Source organism: Pleurodeles waltl, chromosome 1_1, assembly GCF_031143425.1.
Source record: "Pleurodeles waltl isolate 20211129_DDA chromosome 1_1, aPleWal1.hap1.20221129, whole genome shotgun sequence".
Classification (NCBI taxonomy): Eukaryota; Metazoa; Chordata; class Amphibia; order Caudata; family Salamandridae; genus Pleurodeles; species Pleurodeles waltl.
Genome location: NC_090436.1, coordinates 744409553 through 744436693, shown reverse-complemented (window position 1 = coordinate 744436693; position 27141 = coordinate 744409553). Strand labels below are relative to the sequence as shown.

Genomic DNA, 27141 nt, shown 5'->3' with positions numbered 1-27141 from the left:
AGAAGGCATGGTAAAAGGACATCCCATCTACCCGCTGGCCTCCTGCAAGCCTGTGATCATACCCTTCAAGGTCTTGTTAAATCTCTCAACAAGACCATTGGATTGAGGATGATACGGTACACCACATGCATCCCACATGGACTTCATGTATGCAGACATGAAGTTAGTGCCTATGTCAGACACTATCTCCTTGGGTAACCCCACATGGGTGAAGATCCCCATCAGAGTTCTGGTCACCACCGGGCAGCCTCCGTCCTCTGAGGGATTGCCTCTGGGTAGCGGGTGGCATGATCCACCAAAACCAGGATAAATCTGTTGGCTAGGGCCCACCCTTTCAAAGGAGGTGCCAACAATAGGGAGTGGGACTGGGAGAGCCTTTATCTTTTTCCCTGTCTTCCCACTGGCCTGGCAGGTGACCGGACCTGCAGAATGTATCTGAGGCTGTCTGCATCCTGGGCCAATAGAAGTGGGTGACAAGCCTGGCAAAGGTCTTGTCTTGCTCTAAATGTCCTACCAGGGGAATGTCATGAGCCAAACCCAGTAGAAAGGCCCGGTAACACTGAGGGAACACCAGCACATGTGCTGCCCCAGTACCCGGAGCCTTAGGCTCACTATGTAGGAGATAATTCTGCCAGTAAATTTGATGATCCCCAAAGGCTTCACCTGCTACATGGGCTGAGGTGTGTTGCCTCAAGCCCTCAAGAGTGGGACACTCCATCTGCACTTTGCAGAATGCCGCCCTGGTGGGCCCACCCTCAACTTGCCAGCCAGCAAGTTCAGGTAAGTCACCTAGGGCGGCAATGTCCTCCCCGGTTGGCTCTGGGGCCCCTGCCTCAGGAACCCCCTCAACCTCCACCATGGGAACTTCTGGGACCTGTTTCCTGTGCTCTTTGCCCCTCTTCTTAGCAGCTGTCTGGGCCATTCTTCCAGGCTCCTGACGCCCGTGACTTCACGCCCGGGCAGCCATGGACCGTGTGGTCATGCAGACCCACTCAGGCAATCCCATCATCTCCACGTGAGACCTGAGTGATACCTCCCTCCAGGTAGTGTGCTCTAGGTCATTGCCTAACAGACAATCTACAGGCATGGCAGGTCTCTGCTACTTTCAGAGTACCAGAGAGACCTCCCACTCAAAGAAAACCAGAGCCCCAAGTAGATGGCTCTCTCGATTGTCAGCGACTATGACTTGGTGGAATGTGTTCAGTAGGACCTGCTCTGCTGACACCAGCTGACCCCTGACAGTAGTCATGCTGGCTCCTGTGTTTCGCAGAGCCTCCACCCATTGCCCATTAATGATGACCCACTGCCTATACTTGGAAGTATAAGAAGGCATGTGGGTTTTTGCCTCCATTTCTGTATCCCCTAGGGACACTAGGGTTACCTCTGTCTGTTCCTCAAAACTAACTGGGACTACCTCCTCCCCAAGCGCTACACTAGCCAACCCAGATGTCTGCCCACCAGTGGGGGCTGTGCCCTCTTTGGGCATTTGGAGTCACCCTTCGAGTGAGCATACTTGGAGCACTCTGCACATTGGGTACAAACCTCCGCGTCTTATGGTCAAAGAACCCTTTCTTTTTAGAATCATTCTAGGACTGGTTACCACTATTCCCTTGGGAATTATTTTGGGGGCCTTTTGAGAACTCCTTATTTTTAAGTTTTCCTCTCCCTTTCTTCTATCGGGAACCCTGATCACCTCTGTGAGTGTCCACCCCTCCCCTCCAAATACCTTTTTGGTCACTCTGGTGCTAGCCCAGAGATCCACCTTCTCAGCAAGCTTCCTGGGAACAGTCAGCTTACTGTCAACTAGGTGCTGGTGCAACTCTGTAAAGCAAATACTGAGGATATGCTCTCTCAGGATTAAATTGTACAACCCAACATAATCACTGACGTTACTGCCCTGCACCCAGCCATTCAGTGCCTTACTTGCAAACATCAATAAAGACTACCCAGTATTTGGTTAGGGAGCTTGTTACTTTCCCTCAATCCTTGGCAATACTTTTCAGGGGTCAGTCCAAATTTGGCAATCAAAATGGCCTTCATAGGGGCATAATTTGCCTGGTCCCCAACCTCTAGTGTAAGAAGTGTGTTCCTCCCACGTGCTGGCACGAGTTTCCACAAGCCCGCTCCCAGTGCTTCTCAGGAACCCCATGTGCTCTCAGTGCAACTTCATAAGCAGAAAACCACTTATCAGTGTCATCTCCCACCACATAATTTGGCACCAAATTCTTGGGCATACAAACCTTTTTGTCTCCAGCAGGTCCTGTAAGTATGCTGCCACTATCACTGTGGTCTCAGACTGTTTAGACTTGAGCTCCAGCTCTTTGATACTCAGTTCATGAGCCAAGATAAGTTTCTTCTCATCCAAGGATTTTTCAGCCTCAGCTTGTCTTGCTTCTCTCTCAGGTTCGTGGCTCATGGCTCTTCCGATAAGGCCCCTCCACCTCCCCCCGCACCTTGAGACCCTCACAGGTGAGTAGCCGCGCTTTACACAAACTGATTGATTGATTGATTGATTAATGGATTGAGCTTTCCTCTCCTCTGCCTCCATGTTTTATGTTGCCAACTACAGTCTGAGTTCTTTCTCCTCCCTTCTTTCCTCTACGGTCAGCCCGTGACACTACTCCCTGGTTTAGCAGGGGGCACAAATCCAGGGGTGTCATCTCCCACTGCTGTTGACAGCTTCTCAGGAGAGCCTTCTACTTGATCCCCCAACTCATCATGCTGTTGCAGTGGCACTAGGCAAAATACAGTGCACCTTTTAGTTTCTTTCCTAAAGTGTGGCTCATGGATTTTAGAGCCTCGTAGATACCCATGCGACAACTGGTTTTATCAGAGCACATTTTATGCTCTTTTGCAGATTTTACGCCCTCCCTAGGAAACCACATTTATTACCAATTTTACACAATTTCAATTTGAGCTAGCCCGGACTTGCAGTTATTCTTTTACAACAGCTTTTTTCTGATGTCATTTGTTTTTAAACTCTTTTTATTTAAACAGAGCTTAAGGTACAGCATGTATACACTAATACAGTAGACATTTGCATAGAAAAGGTAACAGTGGCAGTAGTTACCATCTACAGAGGAATGTATGATCTGTGATAGGAAGGCGTTTTTACAACCTGTATTTATGTCAGGTGGAAAATGGCAATCGCAGCATCCCCACGAGTGCCACTTATTGTTTGATATTATCAACCAATGTCCAAGAAGCCCCTGAAGTTCCACCAATGACCCCAGACTCTCTTCCATTTTTTTTTAGCATCCCTGGCTCTGTTTAACCACTTTCTCTGCCCTCTGACACCACTCCAGGTCTGATTCATAATCCCTTAGTAACGGAGCACTAGGCTTGCCCCATGCCTGGGCAATGTTTTGTTTGGAGACCCCCACCACCAGTGTCGCCCAGATTTTCAAGTGTTTTGCCCATAGTTCATCTCCCTTTATTTGCAGTAGGGTCCACTTGTCATTGATGGGGATGGTATACTCCAGGACTTGAGAGATCCTGTAGGATTGCTTGCATCTCTGAGCATGCTCATAGGATATGAAAGAAGAAACTCTCCTGCCCACAGCCTCGAAGGCTTATGGGTGTTACAGCCTTTTTAATTTTGTGCAGGAATGTTCCAGAGCAGTAGTATCTGTGTAGGGTTCTTAATTGTCTGAGCCGAAACCTTGCTCAGATTGCTATCTCCCGTGGGCTCTACATTGCTTCAGTCCAATCATCATCATCCAACCCACTCAGGCACCTTTACCACGCCTCCCTGAGGGACACCATTGGGTCAGGGGAATTATTCACTAGTTTCCTGTAAATTACTCGGAGAGCCTTGTCTGGTATATGTCTCTAAGCAGTCTGTCTTCAAGTGGGGTGGCAGCGTGTAGTTGTTCTCCTTCTACAGTACAGCAACGCAGAGCAGGGTCGAGCTAAAGATATTTGTACCTTTCAGTCTTAGCTAGTTCATAGTCCTGTGAAAGAGTCTCAAATGTTATAAGGGGTTGGTCTCTCCAGATATCACCTAGTCACTCGATTCAAATCCATTCCCATTTGGAGAAGTCTGCCCACCTGATGTCATTTGTCTGTTTGTGATTAAGTTCATCCGGAATGCTCTTAAAATTAGGAAAAAATTTTAGATGAATAACTGCTAATGAGCCGTGTAATGAACATGACCGTATGTATTAAGTTTTGGAGGAACTATTTATTTATATGTGTAATTTTATAGAAGTTTGATTTTATATACTGCTAGTTGTTTTCAAGACGATGCAGTTATTTGTTGCTTTTGTGGTTTGTTTAAACTAAATAAAGTATATAGTGGCTGATTGACTAATTGACTAATGCAACCTCCTGAACCAACCCACTGTTAGCTTCAATATCGTACTCTGAATGTTTTTTCCTGTGTTTCAGTTAACCTCGCTGTAGGGAGATAGTGAGAATCGTGTGCGTACAGTGCCACCTCTGCTCTTGCAGATATATAACAGTGATCTTGCACACTCAACTGAAGTTTATTCTGAAGGTTATATTGTTTCCATGTTGATCACAATTAGATTTGTCCTCGCTCTTTCTGGCATAAAGACATTTCATTTACTACCAGGTAAAAGACATTATGAATTTCAACAGTTGCTGTTTCTTTATGTCCCGTAGCCAAAGCAAAGAAATCTCAGAATTCACTGTTACATATTGGCTTATGCAATGCATTCAGTTATGATGTTAAAGTCCAAATAGAGCTTTACTCATTTGATCTGGAAAAAAAATTGTGTCCTTCATTGGCAATGTCAGACAGAGCTGCATAAATCCAAGTCATTGAGCTATTGAGCTGGAAAACACAGCTTTACAAACTAAGCACCACATGTGACTCCAAAAGTTCTAAGTTCTAACTAAGTTATTTACCGGTACCAAAATTTGAAACTGTTCTAGATTCAAATGACTTGATCTTAGCACCATATTTAGCATTACATATGTCTGTGCAGTATGTTGTAAGAGAAAATATTTCTTGTATAGTTTGGTCAAATATGGGCTTGGATTAAATCATCATGAGTTTTTCAACCACAACCAGGTCATGCAGTAGTGGCACCCAAATAAATGAGCCAATGAGAAAAGGAGACAGAATCTAGGAGGGACAGACCAAACGTTGCTCCCTGTCTTTGTTACTACAATCATCATGATGGAGCTGGAAGTTAGGATCATAGCACCTACCCTGTCGTCTAGTGAGAGACAGGGCCCTAGGAGCGGTGTGCATGTTAATGTGTACACATATGTGAATTTATTTGTGAGCTAGTTTAAGAATGATTGTGCCTCTGTGTGTGATTAACATTTCCAGGTGTATTTTCCTGCCTCTATGCGTGGCTGCATATGAGGCTCTGGCAACCTAATGCTCACCCTTGCATTTTGCAACTCCTCTATAATGTGGCCATGTTACTGGCCCTGGCACTGTAATGACTTGTCCTTGATAAATTGTGTGCACATATACAACAGCATTTTGGCTGTCCCTGACTTGATAGAAGCCCATCTTTGCCATATTTTGAGCATTCTTCACATCATTTTAGCTTTCCCTGGCATACTATTAGCCCAGCTTTGACATACTGTGGGCGCTATTGACAAAAGTCTGACTATCCATGGTTAATTATGCCTACGTTTGTGAGAAATGTGTGGCTGTCACTGGCATGACATTAACCCATAACCTGTGGTGCTAATTCTTGTCATAAATGTGGTGACAAATACTGTAATAGAATCCTTGCATAAATCTCCTATCTTTGATGTATTGTAGGCATTCCTGGAACAATCTGGGTGGAAATTTCTGCTTTAGGATGCCTGTAATTTGATAATATATGGTCATTTAAATCACAATGTGCCATTTGTGTTTTAATAGTACGTGAGAGCATTTGATGAAAATAGCAATCTAGTGTTTGGTGACCAAAAAGCTATTTACTAAAATTGAAAACCTGGTATTTTTTAACAAAAATTTTATTTTGTTCATAAGATTAACAAGCTTTTGTTTGGGACTCTAACTTAATTAAAAGTCTACATTTCATAGCAAAATATACATATTTTCAGAAACTTTTACGGACAAAGTGGTTGCGTTTTTAAGTATATTTAAAATGTAGTATTCTAGAAATAATTTGTGCTTTAGCTTGGGATCTCATTGCAAAATGTGTTCCGTGGTACCAGGTAACACGTATGAGTGTGGTTGTTATTTGACTTATGTAACAACACCTATATTGCTAAATGTTTTATTATATCACTACTGCTGCCTGAAGACCAATAATTCAAGATTGATGTAACCTGCCTACTTTCCAACTCTGTTAGGTCTCTGTAAATTGAGTCAGTAAGATTTGTCTAGCTCTGCTGTCCACAGGATGGTTTATTTGAGATTTGTGTGTCTGTTATTTCCACCCTGCGTATTCCATGTAGATTATCACCCAAACTCAAACCCTTCCCAGGATGTCTGGATGGCTTTCCAGTGCATATCAGGACAGTTATTTACACTGCACCATTTCCAACTTCAGCACTTCCCATTGTTGTCATGTATCCCAGGAAACCATCAGCAATGACCTTGTAATCTCAGAGCCATTTAAGGAGAGAGCATGGTGAGCGGGGGATCCCATCTGTTAATGGTTTTCAAATCCAGTCAGTCAACAAGGAACAAATTTACAAGATACTTTTTGACTAGAGCTTAAAAATAAAATCTCCTATTCATACTGGTATGTAACCATCTCTTAAATCCCCGTGTGTTGCACTAGCTCTTATAGGCCGAAAATGTTCAATGATCGAATCATTCTTTTACCTCATTGTGCCTTGACTTGCCTTCAGGATTTGTTTAACAAATACAGTATTTTGGTATCTTGTCATGGGTTTCACATTTGCCATGTCACTGGTCACCTGTGATGTTTTCAATTTAGTCTTGGGTTAGCATATTAAACGTCACTACCCTCCAAAGTATTGGAACTTACTACTGAATAAGCAGGCTGATTTACCAAGTCAGTGACTACAGTGGTCCTCGTGGCAAGATGTGTATTTTATGCCTAAGATTTTACATTCTACGTCTAGGTAACTGTCCTTATATAGTGACACATCTAAGGTTAGGATCACTTCTTAGGTCACTTTTATTTCTGTATTTTCTTTAAAAATATGTAGAACTGAAAGTATTTCTATGTTGTATTTTTTTGTTAGCATTATGAGGAATTCTTGATTGCGCTGTAATTGTTAAAAAGAAATACACTAATACAATAATAATGGTATTAACAACAATAATTGTAATAACAATAATTATTCCATTGGAGTTGTTCAAAAGGTGTGAGCCACATTGCCAATTTAATTTGAACTATGCAATAAAATAACTTAGTACATACACAATAAAGGTAACATGTGTTGGCCTGACAGTATAGAAGGGGTCGTTTTGGATAAATATGGTCTGTTTTATTTTTTCACTTGCATCTGCAACTCTTTAAGGTGATGGCTGATTTTAGAAATTTCTGAAAGCCCTTCACCTGTTCTCTCTTCATTCTTAGGATGATGACGAGTTTCCTGATTTAGGAGTTTTGACCAGTGGCAGAGAAAGCAGGTTCAGAACAACAAGACCTTTCTCCAGCATTGGGATAACAGACCTACCTTCTGAGGTAAGAAATTCCATCATGTACAAGAGAGTAAAATGGTGTACTTGAACACTAAGATATCTTTTTGCATGAAATAAAGTCATAGGACAGTACCATAGTGGCACATTAATTGTAAATGTAACATATTCCATTTTCTAAAATATTTCAATTTTTTACAATAAATCTATCATAGTATTATTTGCAATTAAAATGCTTTCTAAGCATAAAGTATTTATGTATGAAGCATGTTTCTTTTTCAGACACATTTTGTTTTAGCAATGCATAGGGAAAAAAGTTAGTTTTCTGCACTTTCAGCGCAAATTCTTTCTTGGTCATCACAACGTCCATCTGATCTGTACAGTCAATTCAACATTTATAACTTCCTTCTGTGTAATATGCCTGTCAGATATCTTCCCCACTTTTCCTCTTTGAACCTGCTAACTATTGCAAACATCTGGATTCTTTCCATGAGCCCTATATGTTTTTGAACTTTCTGGGGCATTATTATGCCTCATATAACCATTTCCCATCACTCATCCACCAATACATACGTTTGGCCCAGGACTCCAGGTCTAGTATTGTTTTTCCTCTCCAGTGTCATCGCCAAACTGCAGAAAATACTTGTGTAGTTTGGCACAGAAACATCTCACCAGATCCTGAATAAGGCCATTTCTACTGGCATATCAAGCACCCTATGTTCAGTTGAGGATTCATCTTTAATCTCCTGTGCATGTATGGCCTGCTTGGTCAGTGCTTGTTTCATTTGTAGTTTTCTAAAACATTGAGAGTCGTGTAGATAATATTCTATCTTGAGTTAGTTTTTGTTTGGATACCATCTGGTCCTTGCACATCTCCCAACTCTGAGATACCAATTAGGTTTCAGTTCTGGAACCCCTCAAGAGCCAGAAGTTCTCCCAGAACTGTGAAATCCCCTAATGGGGTTTACAAAGTTATTATCTCTTCCTTTCTCATCCTATCTTACGATTAACCTGCTACCATTTTTAACCACTGTACTTGTGTGACATAACCATGTATTAGGAGGTCTACCACTGTAGAGTGCACTAGCATGTTCACCACTGCCCCATACCCGAATACCTACCATAGAGTCACTAACAGCAGCATATATCCATTCCAAAATATATATATATATATTCTCCAGTGTATGTTGATGTTTATAAAATTGCCCTTGTCTTGTGTTATCAGATTCCTAGATATCAAAAGCCTTTGCTGTCTGTCCTAAGTAGGCAGTACATTCCCTCCTGTGGGGATCAGTCCACCTGTGAGTCCAGAATAAACTTAGCCCAGTTAAAATGTAGACCTGACTCAATAGTCAGGGTGTACAGGAGGAAGAAAGTGGACATCCCCGCCTTGTGCTCCTCCTCAAAGGGAACACCTGAGATATGGTACCATTTACCCATACTCTGGCACTGATTCAGTGTATAATAGTTTCACCCATGGTATATATTTTGGGCCAAATCCCATCTTTTTAAGAACTATCACTAAATAGGACATTCATGCTTGTTTTTTTAGCATCTGGCAGTCAACCCCAGCTCTCTCAGTACATGTAATCTAGATAGGAAACTGTTTTTTCTTCTTAGATTATGCCTAATGGCTCTTTGTGGCACAGACATGTGCTGCTCTAGATGTAATAACGTTTCAAGTACAGTATATAATCAGTTGGCTAGACTTTGGCTGGTGTTTTTGCCTCAATATTTAAAATCGATATAGGCCTGTATGAGGCAGAGTCTGCTGGGTATTTGCTTGGCTGTGAATTTGTACCATTGTGGTGAATCTCAAAGCCAGTAAAACAATGCCCCCCCCTCCCTTTAGGCTTCATCAACCATATTTTTTATGTGATCTGTAATTTTGCTTGATAGATACTTGAACAATTCAGCCTGGAAACCGGTGCGGCCCAGGGCATTTCTGGTGTTGATATTGGAATGGTCTTCAGTAATCTCTTCTTTTACAGTATCTGCCTCTAGCCTCACCAAATGTTTTTGACCTGTATTTTGATTGGAAGGTCTTGTATATAACCCATCAGTGCCCCCCCCAAAATAGCTGTAATTTTTAGATTGGTAGACTGATTCTAAGTGTTGGACAACACATAATCTCTATACTCAGATGTATCTCTTATCTTGTCACTATCTTCCCACCAATAACCTAACTTCTAACCCAGTGGTTCCCAGTCTTTGGACTTCTGTGGACCCCTGGTTTATCATTACTGGAAGCCGGGGACCCCGACTGAATAATTACTGTAATCCGGGGACCCCTTGTGACCCCCCCCCCCCCCCCCAATCCCTCCCACTGAGTCATTACTGGAAGCCGGGGACCCGGCCTAAACATTGTCGATGATTAGAAACGTAAAACAATGCACAAAAAATATGGAAACAAGCATTCATCAAACACATAAACAAATGATAACATATATATTTTTTAATTTACAAACAAATATAAAAAATAATAATGTTAATACGAAGGTCGGAGCTTTTCTAAATTCAACTGAAGCCATACATCATCCTTGCTATATTCTGTTTGGTGCACCTGCAATGCTCCCACAAATCAAACTGAGGATACTAATTTAATTTTTAGCCTCCACTTTCAAATTCCTTGACATTTACAGTATGTTTTCAATTGAACATTTAGCCACTTTATTTATATACACTTTATTATTCTGTTAATATTATTTAATTTACTAAGCAGTCACGGGCTCCCTGAAGAGGCTTTGTGGGCCCTCAAGGGCCTCGGTCCACAGGTTGGGAGCCACTGTTCTAACCCATTTCTGGGCTACCTCATGTCTTCAGAGCAGGTTAATAATTTTCCAACCTTATTGCAGACTTCATATAGTCTATGCTGGGTATATAGGAGTCTTTTTCATGCTGCACTTTCGGCCAACCCATTCCTACTCTTCTTGTAGGAAGTCTGTCTGAAATTTGACTCCTCTGGGGGTCCAAGTATGTGTTGTTGTGTATCTGTTTGCTGTGCCTTTCTAACTGTAGCCCTCTTATTCCCTATAATCTTGGACATCACCTGTCCCCTGGCCACAACTTTAAATACCTACCAAAGAATGACCTTTGATTGGAGGGCACCCATATTCTCTTTAAAATAATTATCAGTTGTGATTGTTAGGCACTCCTTTACTCCTTTGTCTTTGATTTCAACATCAGCTCTGTCTATACTGTATGTGATTTCCCTGGGATCTTATCGCTGATATGTCCAGCTCCGGGCTCATAGTCTAGTTAAAATTCAACCACCTAGCTCCCAAGTTATTAATACTCCATCTGAAAATCTAGGTATCTATTCACCTAACCTGTTGAAATGTACCTTCCCCAGCTTCTGTGGTAGGTAGTAAGATATTACGTCACATATCTCAGGAGCATTAGCTTCATGTCTCTTCTTGTTCTTCTACATGTTGCTTCACTTTGTCAGAAGCTTTTCAGAAATGTGCACATAAAAGAGTTATATCCAGTATGGCGGTATCTGTTTTGTGATCAAGTGCCATCCTAGAGCCTCAGACCGTGACCAACACTATCCCCAGGGTCTCATCTCCCAGGCAACTGGGGACGTATCAGAGGGACTGTTGAGTATGTATTGTTCAGCATTCTCTGCTAAAGGTTGGTCCCAGAAGGAGCAATTTTCGTGTCTTTTCTGTTCCTCCATTTTAATGCCCCTTGTCCCTAACAATTGCTCTTTTGTCAGGGCTTTGTCACCATAGTTACTCCCAACTGTGGTGTGCAGACATACCTGTGGTTGCCTACACAAGTCAGTATGAGCACAAGGTACAGTGTGTAACCCCAGTGTAGACAGTCCCCTGCCTAACATGCTCATTGTGAAGCAATTCCTGCTACATTGGCTGCTCTTTCTCTTTAGTGCCCCATTGTTTTAATGCAGGCTGCCGTGTACTGTCCACCCTGTACCACTTGAGGTGAAGCCTCTTTACCCCAGCCTCCCCTCCAGCCCATCTTCTGGTACCTACGGGTAGTTTTTGGAGTCAGCTTTTTCTTACAACAAGGGGTGCCCACGACTGTTTTTAGAATGTGGTTGATTGTCCTGTCTGTGTGCAGAGCCTGCACTATAATTACAATGTTCCTTTGAACACTTATGCCTCCATCCCATTTGCCCATGACCTTCTGGCTTCATTCTTACCACAGAGTACTTTAATTACTGTTATCTTGCCGTTGGAGATTCACATACCACTACCAAGCTGCTCATCTCTGTCTGCCTTCTCAGCTCCCACCAATTCCCTGGCTCCTCACCATTGTCTCTGGTGCTGAACATGTCTTCTCTCCCTGTGAACCCATCCATGGAAGAGGTCTTGCCTTTCAGGACCCTCCACAAACTTGTTTCATCCAAAGCTTCCCAGACTCTACCCCAAAAAGGCTGCACCACTCCGCTTTGTTTGCTTCCAGGTTGCATGGAAAAATAGGCCATTGCTCTATGTGACTGATCTTTTTCCTCAGCAGTTCTGCAGTTTCTTCAGCCTCGTTTGTACCCAGTGGGTTCTAGTTATTCAGTCACCTCGACTGGACGATGAATGGCATTTGCAAAGACAGAATTACTGATGTATTATGCTGAACGGGCTGGGAGCCAAGCTTGTGAGCCACCATCTTTTGGCTCAACTGACAAAATGTAGCACATGTTCTACCTGATCCAGAGGTATGTTGAAGGTGACACCCTATGCAAGAAATCTACACATGTAGTAAGTTCATTAGTAAGTGACTCAAACAGTCTGCTTGCTGTTCTTTCCATTTCGTACAAGTTGGTATGACATCATTCTGCACAAGATATAAAGTTATTGACTTACGGCAAGGGTATACTTCTACCATGAAAACACACATCAAATACACTTGTAACAAGAAAAGGAGACCTGTAAGGTAAAACAGTATTTAATAACCCAACAAATGTTCTGCACCGCTGCTGCATGAGAAATCAAGGATGCAAAAAAAAAATACCACTGTATCAACCTTGACAAACGAAATGCTTGCTAGGTATACATCAAATATTTTTTATATAAAGAAACAGTCACGGAACAAGAGAGTTAATAGGTAGATTTAACACTTAAGTGGCCGTACAGGGATTGTTGTGTCTCAAGTGTCACGCATATTGGTGTATAGTTAGCCAAAAAACAAGAGTGCAATAAAAACATTTTTCGGGACCCTTTTCTTGGACCGGGTTACATTACGTGTGTCACCGAAAAAATAAGTATACCAGCTCGGAACATAGATTTAGCAGCCTCAGATGTTCTATTGATATCTTCCCCAGTCCATTTTTTTTTTGCGCCTTCTCTAAAAAAATAAAAAATAAAAAAAAAGGTAGCAATTATCATGTATTAGACGTTTGTCCTCATGAACATCCTGTTGCATCATCTTCATTAGTGTTGGTCAAAACATTAACATTGGCCCTACTGGATACATGCATTGGCCTGGATTAAAACAATTCTTGTAATTTTGGTCAGCTATACAAGCTGTGTGGGTTATATGTGATGCAACCAGCACTGCACTTTATCCTGTTGTGCATAGCACCCTCTCATTGTTCAATGCTTGTTTCGGTATTTAAATAATGCGTAAAATCAAGTTCACTGTTACTTTGCCTGTCACCGATGATACAGTGCTATTTTTTGCATCATTGGTTCTCTTTAGTGCTTGCTGGAGAAAATTTGTTGTGCTTCCCTGAATGGTTCAGATAATGACTTTTATTTGTATTATCCCTTACTTTAATCCTTTTGTTGTCACAAGTATACTACTCAGGCCTCTGGGTTACACATTTGCCTCTTTGTTGTTTTTCCGTATATTCGACATGGAGCATAGACACAAAGGAAGCAACACACACATTGTTGACATTCTGAACAAAACATACACACTACTTTGGGGAAGAAAAAAAGACAAGCCCAGTGATCCAATTGCACCCATTGCCATATATTATTTTTTCAGTTTATTTTAATGGATTTTGAATAAGAACTTCTAATATTTAGGCATATTAAGTAATAACACCTTACCCCCTACCATTACTTTTAATCACCCTGAACGCTCTCCTTATTCCATTTATTCTTTGCAAGTTTTGGCTTTGAGTGCAGATATTCTGGGCATGCAATACCATATGTAGAACAGGAAAAAGGCTCATGTGCCCATACTTGTGTCCAAGCCTCCATGATGCGCTCAAGTTTAGAGAGAGAACCTTCACCAGCTGAATTTAACCTTAAACAGATGAGGGTGAAATGCACAAAAAAAGTGTGTGTGATGTGTAAATTGTTATGACAGTGTTGTGAAATACATTATTTGAAATTGATGTTTCCTTGTTTCTTGCAGGCTTGGGTAAAGCCAGACATGAGGTGTCCTCCAGATAAACAATGTATAACTCAGTTGACAAGTGTCAGACCCATTGGCACTTCATTGATGACTCCTAGACCACAAAGTGCAACTGTAGCACTGGAAAAAAAGAAAATGCAGGTAAACTCATACATAAACCTCTTTTCTAGGAAATTTCTAATAGTTAGTATTTATCGTCAATCAATGCATTTGTTATTTTTTGTCATATGTTTAATACAAGCAACAGCAAAAGTACTTCACAGTGAATTTTCTACAGCTTCCGCTATAATTTTACATCATAGGAGAGGCATCGGGCCAGAAGGCTGTGTCATCAAGGTGGTGGAGCGCCATAATGCGTAGGAGTTAGGAGCGGCCCCAACCTTCACAAATATAAGGGAACTGACTAAAGAATGGACTTACATGTAGAGATAACAATTTAATGACAACAGACAACGGTAACATAATGAGAATATACAATATCCTGATTATCCTTCTGTGGTCATTAAATTGTATCTCTGCAGAGGACCATTTAAACACATTATTCTGTCAGTTTGTTTATAATTGCAGACTGCAGCCAATTCCTGTGTAGAATTATGTTTACTAGTTCCACGCCCAACTGTTAGGAAACTCCTAACCAATGTACCTAATATTTTCATGCCTTCTACACTCATAGAACTATGCTTGGTCCAATGAAGAGGGGTAAGACTACAACCCCACACTTATGCCGCCTGAAAGAGATTGGATTATTTAGTGGGTACAGTGGCTGTCTACCTCAAGGAACAATCACAACCCTTGACAGGTGAACCCTCAAAGTCACTACATTAACCTGACTTCCACCCCCTGGTAGTTATGGCACAGAGCAGACACACTTAACTTGGAGTAATATGTAAATTATTTATGCAGTACCATAATTGAAAGTCGCAGTGCAAAACAATGAAAATCTCAAACCAAGTTATAAAAATAGAGTAAAGTTCAATAAACAAAATAACACAAAAGTCTAATAAGAGGAACAAGTTATGACATTTACATTTCTAAAGTAGGAATAAGAACAAGAAGCACAAAGCACCAGTGATAGTCAGTGGTTGCAGTAGACTGGGACCTGGGCACAATTTGAGGCTGAGGGTTTGTGGCTGACTGAGAATGCGCAAGTCGCATAAACCAACCAGGTTCGTCCAGGTCAATGATATTACTTTCTGTCTTAGGGGCTGATTTATATGTGGGCAATAAGGATACTCTGTTGCAAAGGTGATGGAGTATTCTTACCACCAGCATAATGGTCAGCTCGCCCGATTTAATGCATGCAGACATTTGGTGTAACCATGGCGGAGACAACTCCGTCTCTGCTGTGGTCACACCCCACTGACTGCCCAACAGAGCAAGGGACGTCAGAGGTTGACCTCCATGCCCACCAACCTAATTGAGATTGGCAGACATGCAGGTCAGTTTTCACTGCCCAACACCACCAGGAAAACCATGGCGGTAAGTGGCATTGAATACTGTCTAATGCCCCCCTCGCCATGGGGGCTAACTCTCTTGGGGACAGGAGCATTTTGTTTTCAAAAACAAAATTCTACTTCAGAATTATATGGACAGCTCCTCCATATTGACAAAACATTAACAGGAAATGCTGTGACACCAGTTCAATTTCAGTGCTTCATAAATGATCACAGACTTGGCGATCATTTCTAAATTTGCTTGTCAGGACATCCGTCGGGATGATGGAGAAATTTACTCAGTTCCCCTGGTGGAGGACAGCCTGACCTCCAAAGTATGTAAGGCCGTAACTCCTTAAAGTCCCAATCCACCACAGGAGTATACTTCTAAAGCCTCCGAAAACTGGAGGGGGATCACTTAAAGTCTCATAGTGTGTCAGGCGGAGACCAACAGCAAGGTCCAGTTGCCAGTGGTCAGCAGGGCAGTTGCAGGAAAGGTCTCTTGTTATATACCTGTAGCTTGAACAAGAAGTCATCCTTATGACCCATGGAGTTCTCTGCCCTGGGTACAAGATGGAGCAGGTCCAGTTCTTCATGACTCCTCTCACAGTCCAGTTCTCTGCTGGGTTTTTTCAGGTCCAGCAGTGTTATGAAATGTATGCTTGAAGGCTCCACATTTATGCCTGACATGAGCTAGTGGGTGGAAATAACTTCTGGCCTTGCCGTGACCAAACGGGGGTTATAAGTTCCAGAGCCAACTCTACCCATTTTGGGCATTTTCAAGATGGCGAAAATCTTTAGCCATCCCAGTGTTCCTACCGATTTCACACTAAAATCCAGTTTTAGGTTGCCACTCTAAGCACAATAAGCCTAGAAAAAGAAGTACAGTAGAAGAGCGTTTTTCTAGCCACCAGACAGTGTATACACAAGAATTGTCTTGACAATCTGTTCTGTTAGTGTTATTTGGAAACTTAGCTTTCTGTGAGGCAGGATATGACACTCCAGCAGGGTTTGGCACTAATGTGAAAAAGGATGCTCATACCTCCACCACGCATATTCTGTGAGACTCGGATGAGTCATCTCTGACAGTTCAGGTTAGTCTATTGTTTGTTTGCTCCTGGGAGGCATTTCACACCCTTTCAAATGCTCTTGCCTGGCTGAAAGAAGTTTTAGAGCAATTGCCTTCAAGACCTTCAGGCAGCAAAAAGGTAACTTTCTCAAAGTTACTTATACTTAACTTTTATTTAAAATCCAACTTCACTATTGAATTATATTTTTTGCTACTTTTAAAAATAGTTGTTCTAAACAGCCAACATGGCAGACACCTTTTAACAGTGCTCTGGCATCTTAATCCTACATTATCCTGCAAGTCATCACCACCTAAACCCCCAAGGTGGCTCTGGAGAGTAGGATACCCAACTTCCTGCACACTGGCCTGCCACATGGAAGGTGAAATGCATGAGGTACTGAGGGGCGTGGTATGCCGCCAAAATGGTGGTGCCCAGCCACTTGTGGGGCGATAGGGACCCTCACCCCAAATGGTTTCCCCTACAGGCCTGGGGGCAATGACGGCTACCACCCCCTGGTGGAACAACGAGGACGTTGCACAGACACTGCCTCTCCCCTGGTTGTTCATGCTGCTTTCCTGGTGATCTGAGTAGGGTCGCAAGCTGGCCGGGGTTGAGGGAGAAGCCGGGGGGGGAGGGGGTGAGACCAGCACGAGTGTGCCCTGAGCAACCCTAGTATGGCGCCCGTGGAAGATGGAAACGCTGCTATTGGTGGCTTTGGCCTCTTGGCCCCTGGGATGGTCCTAATATACCAGTTCAACTACCTGCTGCCCTCAACAGCCTGGGGGAAGTGCAGAGACAAACCACCTCAGAAGTGGAGGTGATCCTGGCATTACAGTCATCTTATTGACCACCTCCCTGAAAGCTATAGAGCTTTCAGAAGGGATTGCCCAAACACCATCTATAGTAACCGTCCCAGAAGTGCTGAGACCATGTAGACTCTGAGATTCAAATCTGGGAAGTCTGAGTAGGAACAGTGTGAATTCACCCCGCCTTTTCTTCTGACGCAGCAAAATCCTCAACTGAGGCATATACTGGAACTGTGGGAAGCTCATAGATAGGACCACCATGGGGGACCAAAGACTGGAGATGGGATGCCAGAGTGTGTAGCAAAGCCCTCAACAGCAGGGAAATAGCTGTATCTGCAGAAACAGTCTCAGGCTCAGTGGCTGGCATAGGGGACCCTCCTAGCTGTCCGTCCCTGGGTCTCACCACTCTCTACAAAGTGCAGGCCTTCTGGATCTGGCTCCAACATGCCGGTGGAGAACCCTGGCTGGTGATACCATTGACAAACCAGGCCACGTGCCCTGGGGCCCACACCCCATCTTGTAGATAACCCACAGATGGAAATGACTTTGTGCGACCAGATTTGTGGTACAGACATTGGCCACTGGGGATCCTGGTTCCCCCCCCCACCGCCCCCTTTCCTCAGCTGCCCTTACATCGAAGAAGACCCACTCATCTTCCATCAAAGATGCCAAGAGGGAGGCATAAGCTGACCACTACTCCGGCGCAGTGGAAAATGGATAAGTACACTACCCAGATGGCTGCGGAGTTGCCGGTGCATCAGGGAGACCACCCACCTCCCTCACCTTTGGCTGACCACACCTCCACCTCTTTAATCCTACAGGTCATCAACAACTCCAAAACCCTTCTTGAGACCAAGATAGAAGAGGTCCAGTTTGACGCCTCCTTGCTTCGGCAAGACCTTCGTGGGGGTAGGGGCGAGATTTAAGCCTGAGGCTGAGGGAAGCATTTCTGAACTAGAAGATACCGCACAGGAGCTAAAAGGCATGGTAGCGTGGCTCACAACAGAATCGTCACCCTGTGAACACATATGGAGGACACACAGTGCTGCTCCCACCGAATTTGAGATTTGTGAACTTCCTGGCGGGGCTGAGGGATCAGACCCTACCCATTTTCTCTCAACCTAACTGGAGATATTCGTACTGGCCCAGAACTTGTCACTTTATTTTGTGCTCGAGAGTCCACCAAGCTTTGAGACCGAAGCCCCCCATAGGGACCCCGGCAAAGGCCAGTTATCGTGAGATTTCTGAACTTTCAGGGCAGGGATGCAGTCCTCCATACTGTCGGGACCAAACGCAATTTGCAGTTTGACTCTCACAACATAATAGTCTCCTCAGACTACTCCAAGGATGTTTAGAAACTGAGGAAAACCTTCTACTCTGCTTAACAAAAACTGCAAAACATGGCCCTGAGGTACATGCTGCTTTTTTGCATGGCAGGCTCAAACTGATTTTTCAATCCCACTCTTTCATCTGTGATTCACCAGAACTCACCTGGCAAGGGGTTGAGGAGCAGTGTCTCCTGAGGGAAACTGATGTCCAGTGGCAGAAACGCTCTAGACAAAGGGGGGGGGGACAAACGCAATGGAAACCTGGCTGCTCACCCCTATGCAGGATCATACCGATGGGTGATTAGGAGATACAGAGTCCTACTGCCTCTGAGCCTTGATCGACTCCTCCACATGAAAACGCTTCATCATTGTCTCATTTGAATCTGGATCCAAGGACAGATTTACGTAATCTTGAACAAGCAGCCACTGCCACCCTTGTCTTTGTTCAGTCCGCTGAGTGTGGTCGAGCAACACAAGGGCAGCTGGATCCTGCTCTGCTATCACATCCACCAGAACAGTGCTTGGCGTGGCCCCCAGTCTGTTCACTGATACTGAACTCCACTCAACGGATATACCAAGGTATCATCTCTTTGACCCTTTGGACACTGGTACTTCTATCCCGACCCCCCTACTTTACATTACTCTTTTCTTTGCAGTGTACTTTAGTGCTGTTGGTTCCTGGGGTGGGGGTGATTGGAGATCCTCGGCAGAGTTGTTGCACTGCTTGGGATGAGGGAATCGGTTCAAGTTTTATAGGACTCATGCTTCACTGTATAGAGTATGGGAAGCATGGGTGGAAGAGTTCACTACTTTGATGGTTTCACTTAGGCACCGTCCACACACCCGTCAAACAAATTTGAGCCCTACACAATCTAGGGACTCACGTCTTCCTCACCTGACAAGCTTCCTTAAGGTACTGATGTCCACTGTGTTACGTAACATGGAACGTTTACATCCTCTTCTACAAAATAAAGTAAGGGGCTGGCCTCTGGCGAGCCAAACAACTTGGGACAGATGTCCTTCTCCTACAGGAAACATACCTTGCAGGGTAACACTGTAGATTTCTTTGGAGACATGCCTCCAGGGTGGCGTACCATGCTGGTTTCTGTTGCAGGTCAGGCTCGACTACTTCTTTTAGTGGTCCAGATGCGCCACAACAACTTCGGACACTTCCTCTGGATGGCAGGATTGAATAGAGATCCCTTATAGTCTTGTGCTCCATGTATGTCTTGACCATCCCCCCCCCTCTACACAATCATTTCTTACATGCCTTAGTGAGGCAATCCTCTCACCCCTTGCAGGACTCATTATTGATGGCAAATTTAATGACCAGAACTGACCCTTGACCAGGCCGGACTGCTGCCGCGATCTCAGCCTTTAATTTAACTTCTTTCTACCTTTACTGTCACGCTAGGACTCAGTGATGTGTGACGCCAGTGTCACCATTGCTCAGGTGGCTCCACATTTCAATAAGGAGTGTATGATACTCTGTCCCGCATCAATTATTTCCTGATCCCCACGACATACATGCTTTTGACATCTAACATACATAGACATGCTTGAGGCTCCTCGATCATGCCTCTTTAGAGCTCCTACTATGATGCGGCCACCCTGTGAACTACGACCCCATGCTACCTGGTAGCTGACCCAGCAGCCTATTAGATAACACAAGGCCTGTAGATCCCTTACCAATACTATTGGGGGGTGGGCCTTCAGTGCAGTAAATTAAGGAACAGTAATTATGGGCCACAGCTAAAGCTCTTGATGAACTGAAGCAATCTACTCTAGAGCTTAAGCAGTTACAAAGCAGCAAAGTCAGAAAACTTTGGTCTGTATGAACATGGCAACATGACAGGCAAACTACTACACTGGTTGAGCCAAACACCCGACAAACATTGTAACATAACACAAATTGAGGATGACCTGGGCGTCCTGTACCCGACCCCTAAATAGATAGCGAACGCATTTACCACGTATTATGCCTCACTCTATAGGCAAGCTCAAGGTAGCCGAACAGATGTGATCGACATACACCTTTCCGACGTCCAACTGCAGTGGATGTCCATCTCCCAACTTTCCAGGGGAAATAGCCCCAGCCCAAACAGCCTCACATGGAATTCTTTACCTGCAAATCTGACATCTTTACACAGCCCCTACTGAGTTTATGCACAGAGGCACAGTGTGGGTCATCTCCCTGACGACATGGAGGAGTCGCACATCATCCCAATTCACAAAGCGGACTGTCCACCACGCCATTGCTCCTCATGTAGGCCCATCTCCCTGGTCAACTAGAAAACTAAAATTCACGCTAAGATACTGGTGATCCGCCTCATGGCAGTTATCACCGACCTCGTACAAAAAGGTCAAAGTGGCTTGATGCCATCCAGATCGACAGTACACAACATTTGCTGCGTACATAACTCTACTGCGGCCACTGATCTCCTACAGAGGTCCTGGGAAGTGATCCCCATATATTTTGAAAAGGCTTCTGACTGTGTATTGTGGACCTACCTGTTCATGCTACTCTGATTCCTTTGCTTCAGTCCTCAGTTTTTATACTAAGTCAGCTCTTGTATGCCGAGTCATATGCCTCAATCAGAGTTGACTGAGCTATGCCTGCACCATTCGCACTGAAACAAGGAGCTCAACAGGGGTGCTCTCTGTTGGCCATACCATTTCCCCTCGCAGTTGAACCCCTAGCCCAGGCTCTCCGCATAGATCCACGCTTACAGGGGTTCAAGTGCTCTGACAAATGCGAGGGCCATGTGTCTCTCTCTACAGGTGACCTTGTAATCTACCTTTGAGACCTCCACCTGACTTTTTTGGACCTTATTCCGGACTCTGGATCAACTGGGGGAAAACAAGGCCTTTTTCCATAGAAGCACACAATGAAGTGGGCACAACTAGCAGAGATGACGGTCTCGACCATAGACTTCTGTTACCTGGGAGTCCATGTCCAGGCCACGGCAGTGCAGACGAAAACTGACAGTCTCACATATCTGCTCAAGGCTGTGCAAGCGACCTCCAGAAGTGGTCCTCGCTTCTGCAATCGATATTGGGGCCTGTGGCAGTAGTAGAAATGATGACTCTTCCTCAAATTGCTGTGCACAATACTGAATAACCCATACGACATCTTCAATGCAACTATAATGTCCTTCAAATCAGCCCTTAGCGCATTTGTTTGGGGGGGGGGAACAAGAGGTTGCATTCAGTAAGTGCTATTATGTCCACATACAACGTGGGCTTGACGATGATTGATTAATCTACTCTCATATTATAGGGCCACCCATCTGCTTGTTCCTAATGACTGGATCTATGGTTCAGAGGACAATTCAGCCTATTAAACTGACCACTGGTACGTGGGTGATCTTTTCACTCTCCACTATATCTACGATGGCCTTTTGCCCTCAATGGCCTCCCACGATTTATGAGAATGGCCCTGCTGATCTGGGAGGTGGCATTATGAGACCTAAGGTGGGAAGCAAGACTGATGCAAGAGACACCCCTGTGGCAGGTGACTCTCCTGATGGAAGTTACATCCCTGAGGGGGTTTTGGGATGCTCTGGCTATCTCCTCCCTGGGACATGTTGTAAAGGGCACAATCTTCAACTTATGCACAGACCTCCAAGGCAAATTTGGATTGGAACACACACAGTTCTATTGATCCTTGCAGCTCAGGCACGTCCTTAGGCCCTACCTCACCACACTTACAGAGTTACTAGGTCATAACGCCCTTGAGGCAAAATTGACAATGGTCCCCCTCCCTGCTAGAGTCCTGTAGCTGTAAAATATAATAAACACAACTGACTCTTTCCTGAGATTGAGAGAGAAGTGGGAGGAGGACCTGGGCTCACAGGATGACACTGATGGGACCGAGCTAATCAGCAGCAACACTGCAATTCTGACTTATACAGTTCAAGTACCTACACCACAAATACCATAGCTCCTGTCCCCCAACCGCCTCAGATGCAGAGTCGCAGTGGGCAACTTCTTCCACACAGTATGAGGCTGTGCAATCATTCGACCCTTCTGGGAGTCCGTTAGGGACAAGCTGGGGGATGTCATTGGGTGCCTGATAGACATTACCCCTAAGATGGGCCTTCTTAATATTGTACAAGACAAGGGACACACTGGCAGAGAAAATACTGGTGATACTTGGCTTTGTGATATGCAAGAGGGATATAGCGCTCCAGTGGCGGCAAAAATCATCTCCCACCCTGAGTGCCTGGAGGACAGAAATGGATCTCTGTTGTAAGGGAGAGAAACCGGTGTTTAAGGCCTGGGAATGTCCTAAGAAACACAGTGTTATAGTGGCCATGGGAGCAGTATCGAAGAGGGGAGGGCTGGGTAGGGGGAGAGTAGCGGCTAGAAAGGCTCACCCAGATTGGTGGCCCGGATGACTTTATTCATCAGGATAACTGTATACTGAACATAACCATATGCTGGATGAACATGTACTTATTGTTATCTTTTTCTTCTTATGATTGTATCAATTCAACTATAAAATTCAATAAAATGCAAATTAATTTTGCTAGTCCCATTCCTGAAATACAGTATTGGGATTTTAAAATAACTTTCTACATGTCATACTTTTAAATACCATTCATCCTGCATTGTGGGCTATAAGGCCTTTGTAGGTGTGACTCACTCATATGACATTTAACTTCCAAGCCCGGGGTACATTTTGTACACTATACTAGGGACTTATAAATACAATACAACATAATACATCTTGTAAAGCGCAGTGCGGCCAAAACAGGCGTCGCTGCACAAGATAAGTTAAATATACTAATTAGGAATATGACAATTTGACCATGTGGGTAAGCACATTCACTTTACCACTGGTTAGCAGGATTAAAGTCCACAGAGTTCTCGCTCCACCAAAAGGTGAAAAATACGGGATGACCATGGAGAAAAGGCAAATTTTCTATTACTCCTGATTCTTCCCACTCCACAGAGTATGATCACATGGTAAGACTGCAACAGCAAACAGAAATGTCCTCTCCATCAACCACTTTTCAATACATTACCAACCCTTTCCTGGACCCCAAAAATGCTGTGCTATCCAGCCAGCAGCCTCATTGGCAGAAATCTGTCTCTGACTGAATTTTCCAGGGGTCAGGCCTACAGAAAAAACATTCTCAGCCATTTAAGACATTATTTACCAAAAACCTTAAGGAGTTACAGCAGAGGCACAAAGATGCATAGGCCATAAAGACTTGGAGAACTAGTAGATAGAAACTGGGAAGGCCATTTATTGCTGGGGCTGTGAAGCTCACCCATGAGGAATCAGCTATTGCTTTTACTTCCAGGTTATAAGAAAAACTGATACATTTTCTGGATTTTCTTTCCAGAACCTGGCCTAGAAATGGGATTTTTACACCATCTGGCACCAAGGACTGAGCTAGTATGCCAAACTGAGATAGAAAACCCGGTGGATTGCAACCCATTGAGCAGTACTTGAGTGAGATGCATCTTAGGTAACAGTCAATTCTGGAAGATCTCACAGGGATAGTTAATGGAACCCAAACCCTCTTTCATCATAAGGCACTCTCTATGACACTATGGAAATTAGGAACATATTTTCAATATTCATTAAAAATGTAAATAATATCCTAGTCATAAAATATCAAGATAGTGACAATGATACTTAACAGTGGGCAGAATAGTATAACATCATGATATAATGAAAAAGCTTTTTTACATCCCTATCGCCTACCCCACTATCTCTCCTAACTAAGCACCTAAGCAGCCTACTTCGAGTTTAAAAGATAATTCACACCTGCATAGCTCTTCTGAACAATAGAGCCAGTGCTCATCAAACAAACACCAGCTCTTATTCATGTCAGCATATAAGCAATGTGAAGGCTGGATGCACCTTCCCTTAGCATTCAGCACAGGAAGGTCATTAAAGCTCTGTATGACCCTAATTCTCTGGTATGAACTTCCTCCCTATCTTATACTATGTTGTAGTTAATATATTGTGTCTGAACATTGTTCATTGTTGAACATATTCAGATTTAACAGTTGATATGAAAGCCATTACTGTCTTTCACTTTCTTACATTCTGTGAAACCTTGCATATTGTTTTTTAAGCAATAAGTGAAAAGCCAAGATATTAATCTACAAAGCCCTGTTCATTATTTAAAAACAATCACCATTACGAGCTAGAGGACATCAATTGGAATACACCCTTCTAAAGTGAATGAGTCCAAATACCTGATCGTGAGTTTTTTTGCCAATAAAATTACATATTGTGTTAGCTCGCTTTTGCAGAGTACATCAAAACCCCACTGTTTTGGAAGAGCTAACAGGCAAATTCCTAAGGACACGAGAATTAGCAGTTCTCTATAAACAAACATCTGATGTATAGCCAACCAGGAAATATATTTTCAAATGGGTATCGTTACCTCACTAAAGGGTGTTTTCTTTTTATCTCTACATTACATTGCCCCTTTAATAAACAGTGTATTACAATTCATAACTTTAATTTCACATCCCCAACCCTACATCACATTTTGTCTGAGGCATAGAAATAGAATTGTATAACACTGCATTTATTTACTCATCTGAAATCTTTTGGCACTACAAAAGTATGCTAACTTGAAGCACCTTAATATCTTTCTTTTTAAAATCTAGAAATGAATTATCTTTCCACCGATATCTCCTGCACATTTTAACATGTTGTGAGCAAATATGAGTATCACAATTAAACATCAGACACCTTGACAGATAAATCGAAAGGCCATAGCCAAAGGCTGAACAAAAAACTGTATTTTGATGTATTACTGATGTCACCATCATCTGCATTGAAATCTGGTAATAATGCTCATATTGTAGTGTTGCTAATTTACATAATTCCTCTGGAGTGTCTAACAGTCTTGATGTTTAGTAGACTGGATCTTTTCAGACGTTTTGGTCAGCCTGTGGTCTGGTCTTCATATATGTTTATAATTTAGTCTTGCGCACCATCTATGTAACATTAATTTTGGGATTGCAATAAAGCTTTAAACTTTATTCAGTTTGGAGACTGATTTGGAGTTAAATTTTTTATAGTGTCCAGGAAATTTTATAGTATAAAGTTGTTGATTTGTGATTGAATGTTTCTGACTACTACACTTTTTGCTGAGTCCAAAAATTCAGTTGACCACCATAGGTGAGAAAAGTGATAGTTCCTCATCTGCGCGCTTGTGGTTGTTGAACCCGGAAAAGAAGAGTGAAAACTCCTTTCTGAGGCACTAGCGGCACTCCAGCAGTTTTTGGTAACAGAGGATGGTTATGTCTTGTGAGGAAAAGAGTCAGAATTCGCCTGCACTGTGAGTTCTTGGTGTAGTGTTAGTTTTGATGAAATCTCAGTTGTGTTCCAAATGTACGATATGTGTTTTGAGTAGGGTTTGTGCTTGCAGTGCTTTGACAAATCGCGGTGAAGTGTGATGTATGAGTGAAGTAGGGAGTTTGCGTACTCCAAGGTAGTTGAGATGGGAGTTTGCATACTCCAACTATGAGAGTAGGGGAGTTGGCATACTCCAAGTGAATGTGGTGCTTTGTGCTAAACAACTGTGAAGTGAGCTTGAAACAACGCGAGGAGAGGTAAATGAGTTCTCAGCTGTTTATTAAATAATGTTCATGAAAAATGAACATTAAAATCACCCCAATGCACAGCAGTTGGCCCTCCGATGTCGAAACTCCCCGTCCCTGCCGTCCGACCGTTGCCAAGAAATCTCTGGTGTTCCTCGTTGCGTAATTCAGAACGAGGAACACCGAGAAACAAAAACACAGGCGCGTGTCAGCGTCTCCGCTGCGCGCGCGGCACATTAAACAGCTGATTCAGCTGACCGCGGCACGCGCAGCAGAGAACGCTGCTATCATTACTATGCTTAAGCACTACAATTAGTTTTTTCTTTTAACGACAAAAAAAACAAAACAAAGAAACAACTTACAAAAATACCCCTACAGAAAACAACCAACAGTTTGATATCTATACATGTTAAGTATTACAACATTTGTCTAAAAACTAATTCAACTTAAACAAATTCACTTCAACGATACCTGTTTGAACTGAAGTCCTTTGCTGCTCCAGATTTTTGTACATTTAAGCATTCCCTCTGTTTCAAACAATGATCACCTTTATCTTGAGAAGACAACAAAACCCCCTTTGATTCTACTTTAACAACTTTGCCCATGTTCCACCAGTTACGTCCATCAACCCGCACAGCATTACCACATACCTTGTCAATCTTCAATGGTTCAGAAAACTTAGTCACCTTTCTTAACAAAAAACGGCAATTTAACCCGCACCCAATCACCAACAGTGAACTGGACATCCTTCACACCCTTTTTCTTATCATGATACATTTTCTGTCTTTGTTGAGCGTTTTCCACATTTGAACGAATTTTAGAATGTATGTGTTCCTTACATGTAGTATTTTTGACGAACTTAGCCAACCAAGCTGGCCTAAAAAGAGTAGCAGGCTTTCTCCCTTTAAGTGCCTCAAACGGAGATACCCCTGTGGTGGTGTGAGGTGTTGTTCGGTAAAACCAAATCATACTCTTTACAGCGGCATCAACTACACATCCATTAGCTAACGCCCACTGAATACATTCACCAATCACTCTATTAAATCGTTC

General features: G+C 43.2%; 1 protein-coding gene across 1 annotated transcript in view; it reads left to right on the top strand.

Annotated features, from left to right (window-relative positions):
- Positions 1 to 27141, top strand: part of SECISBP2 (SECIS binding protein 2) — a 279114-nt gene that overhangs the window by 47973 nt on the left and 204000 nt on the right. Inside the window, exons 4-5 of the mRNA XM_069227552.1 lie at positions 7491 to 7598; positions 13877 to 14017. Coding sequence (XP_069083653.1) covers positions 7491 to 7598; positions 13877 to 14017 — 249 coding nt within the window. The remainder of the gene's footprint in view (positions 1 to 7490; positions 7599 to 13876; positions 14018 to 27141) is intronic.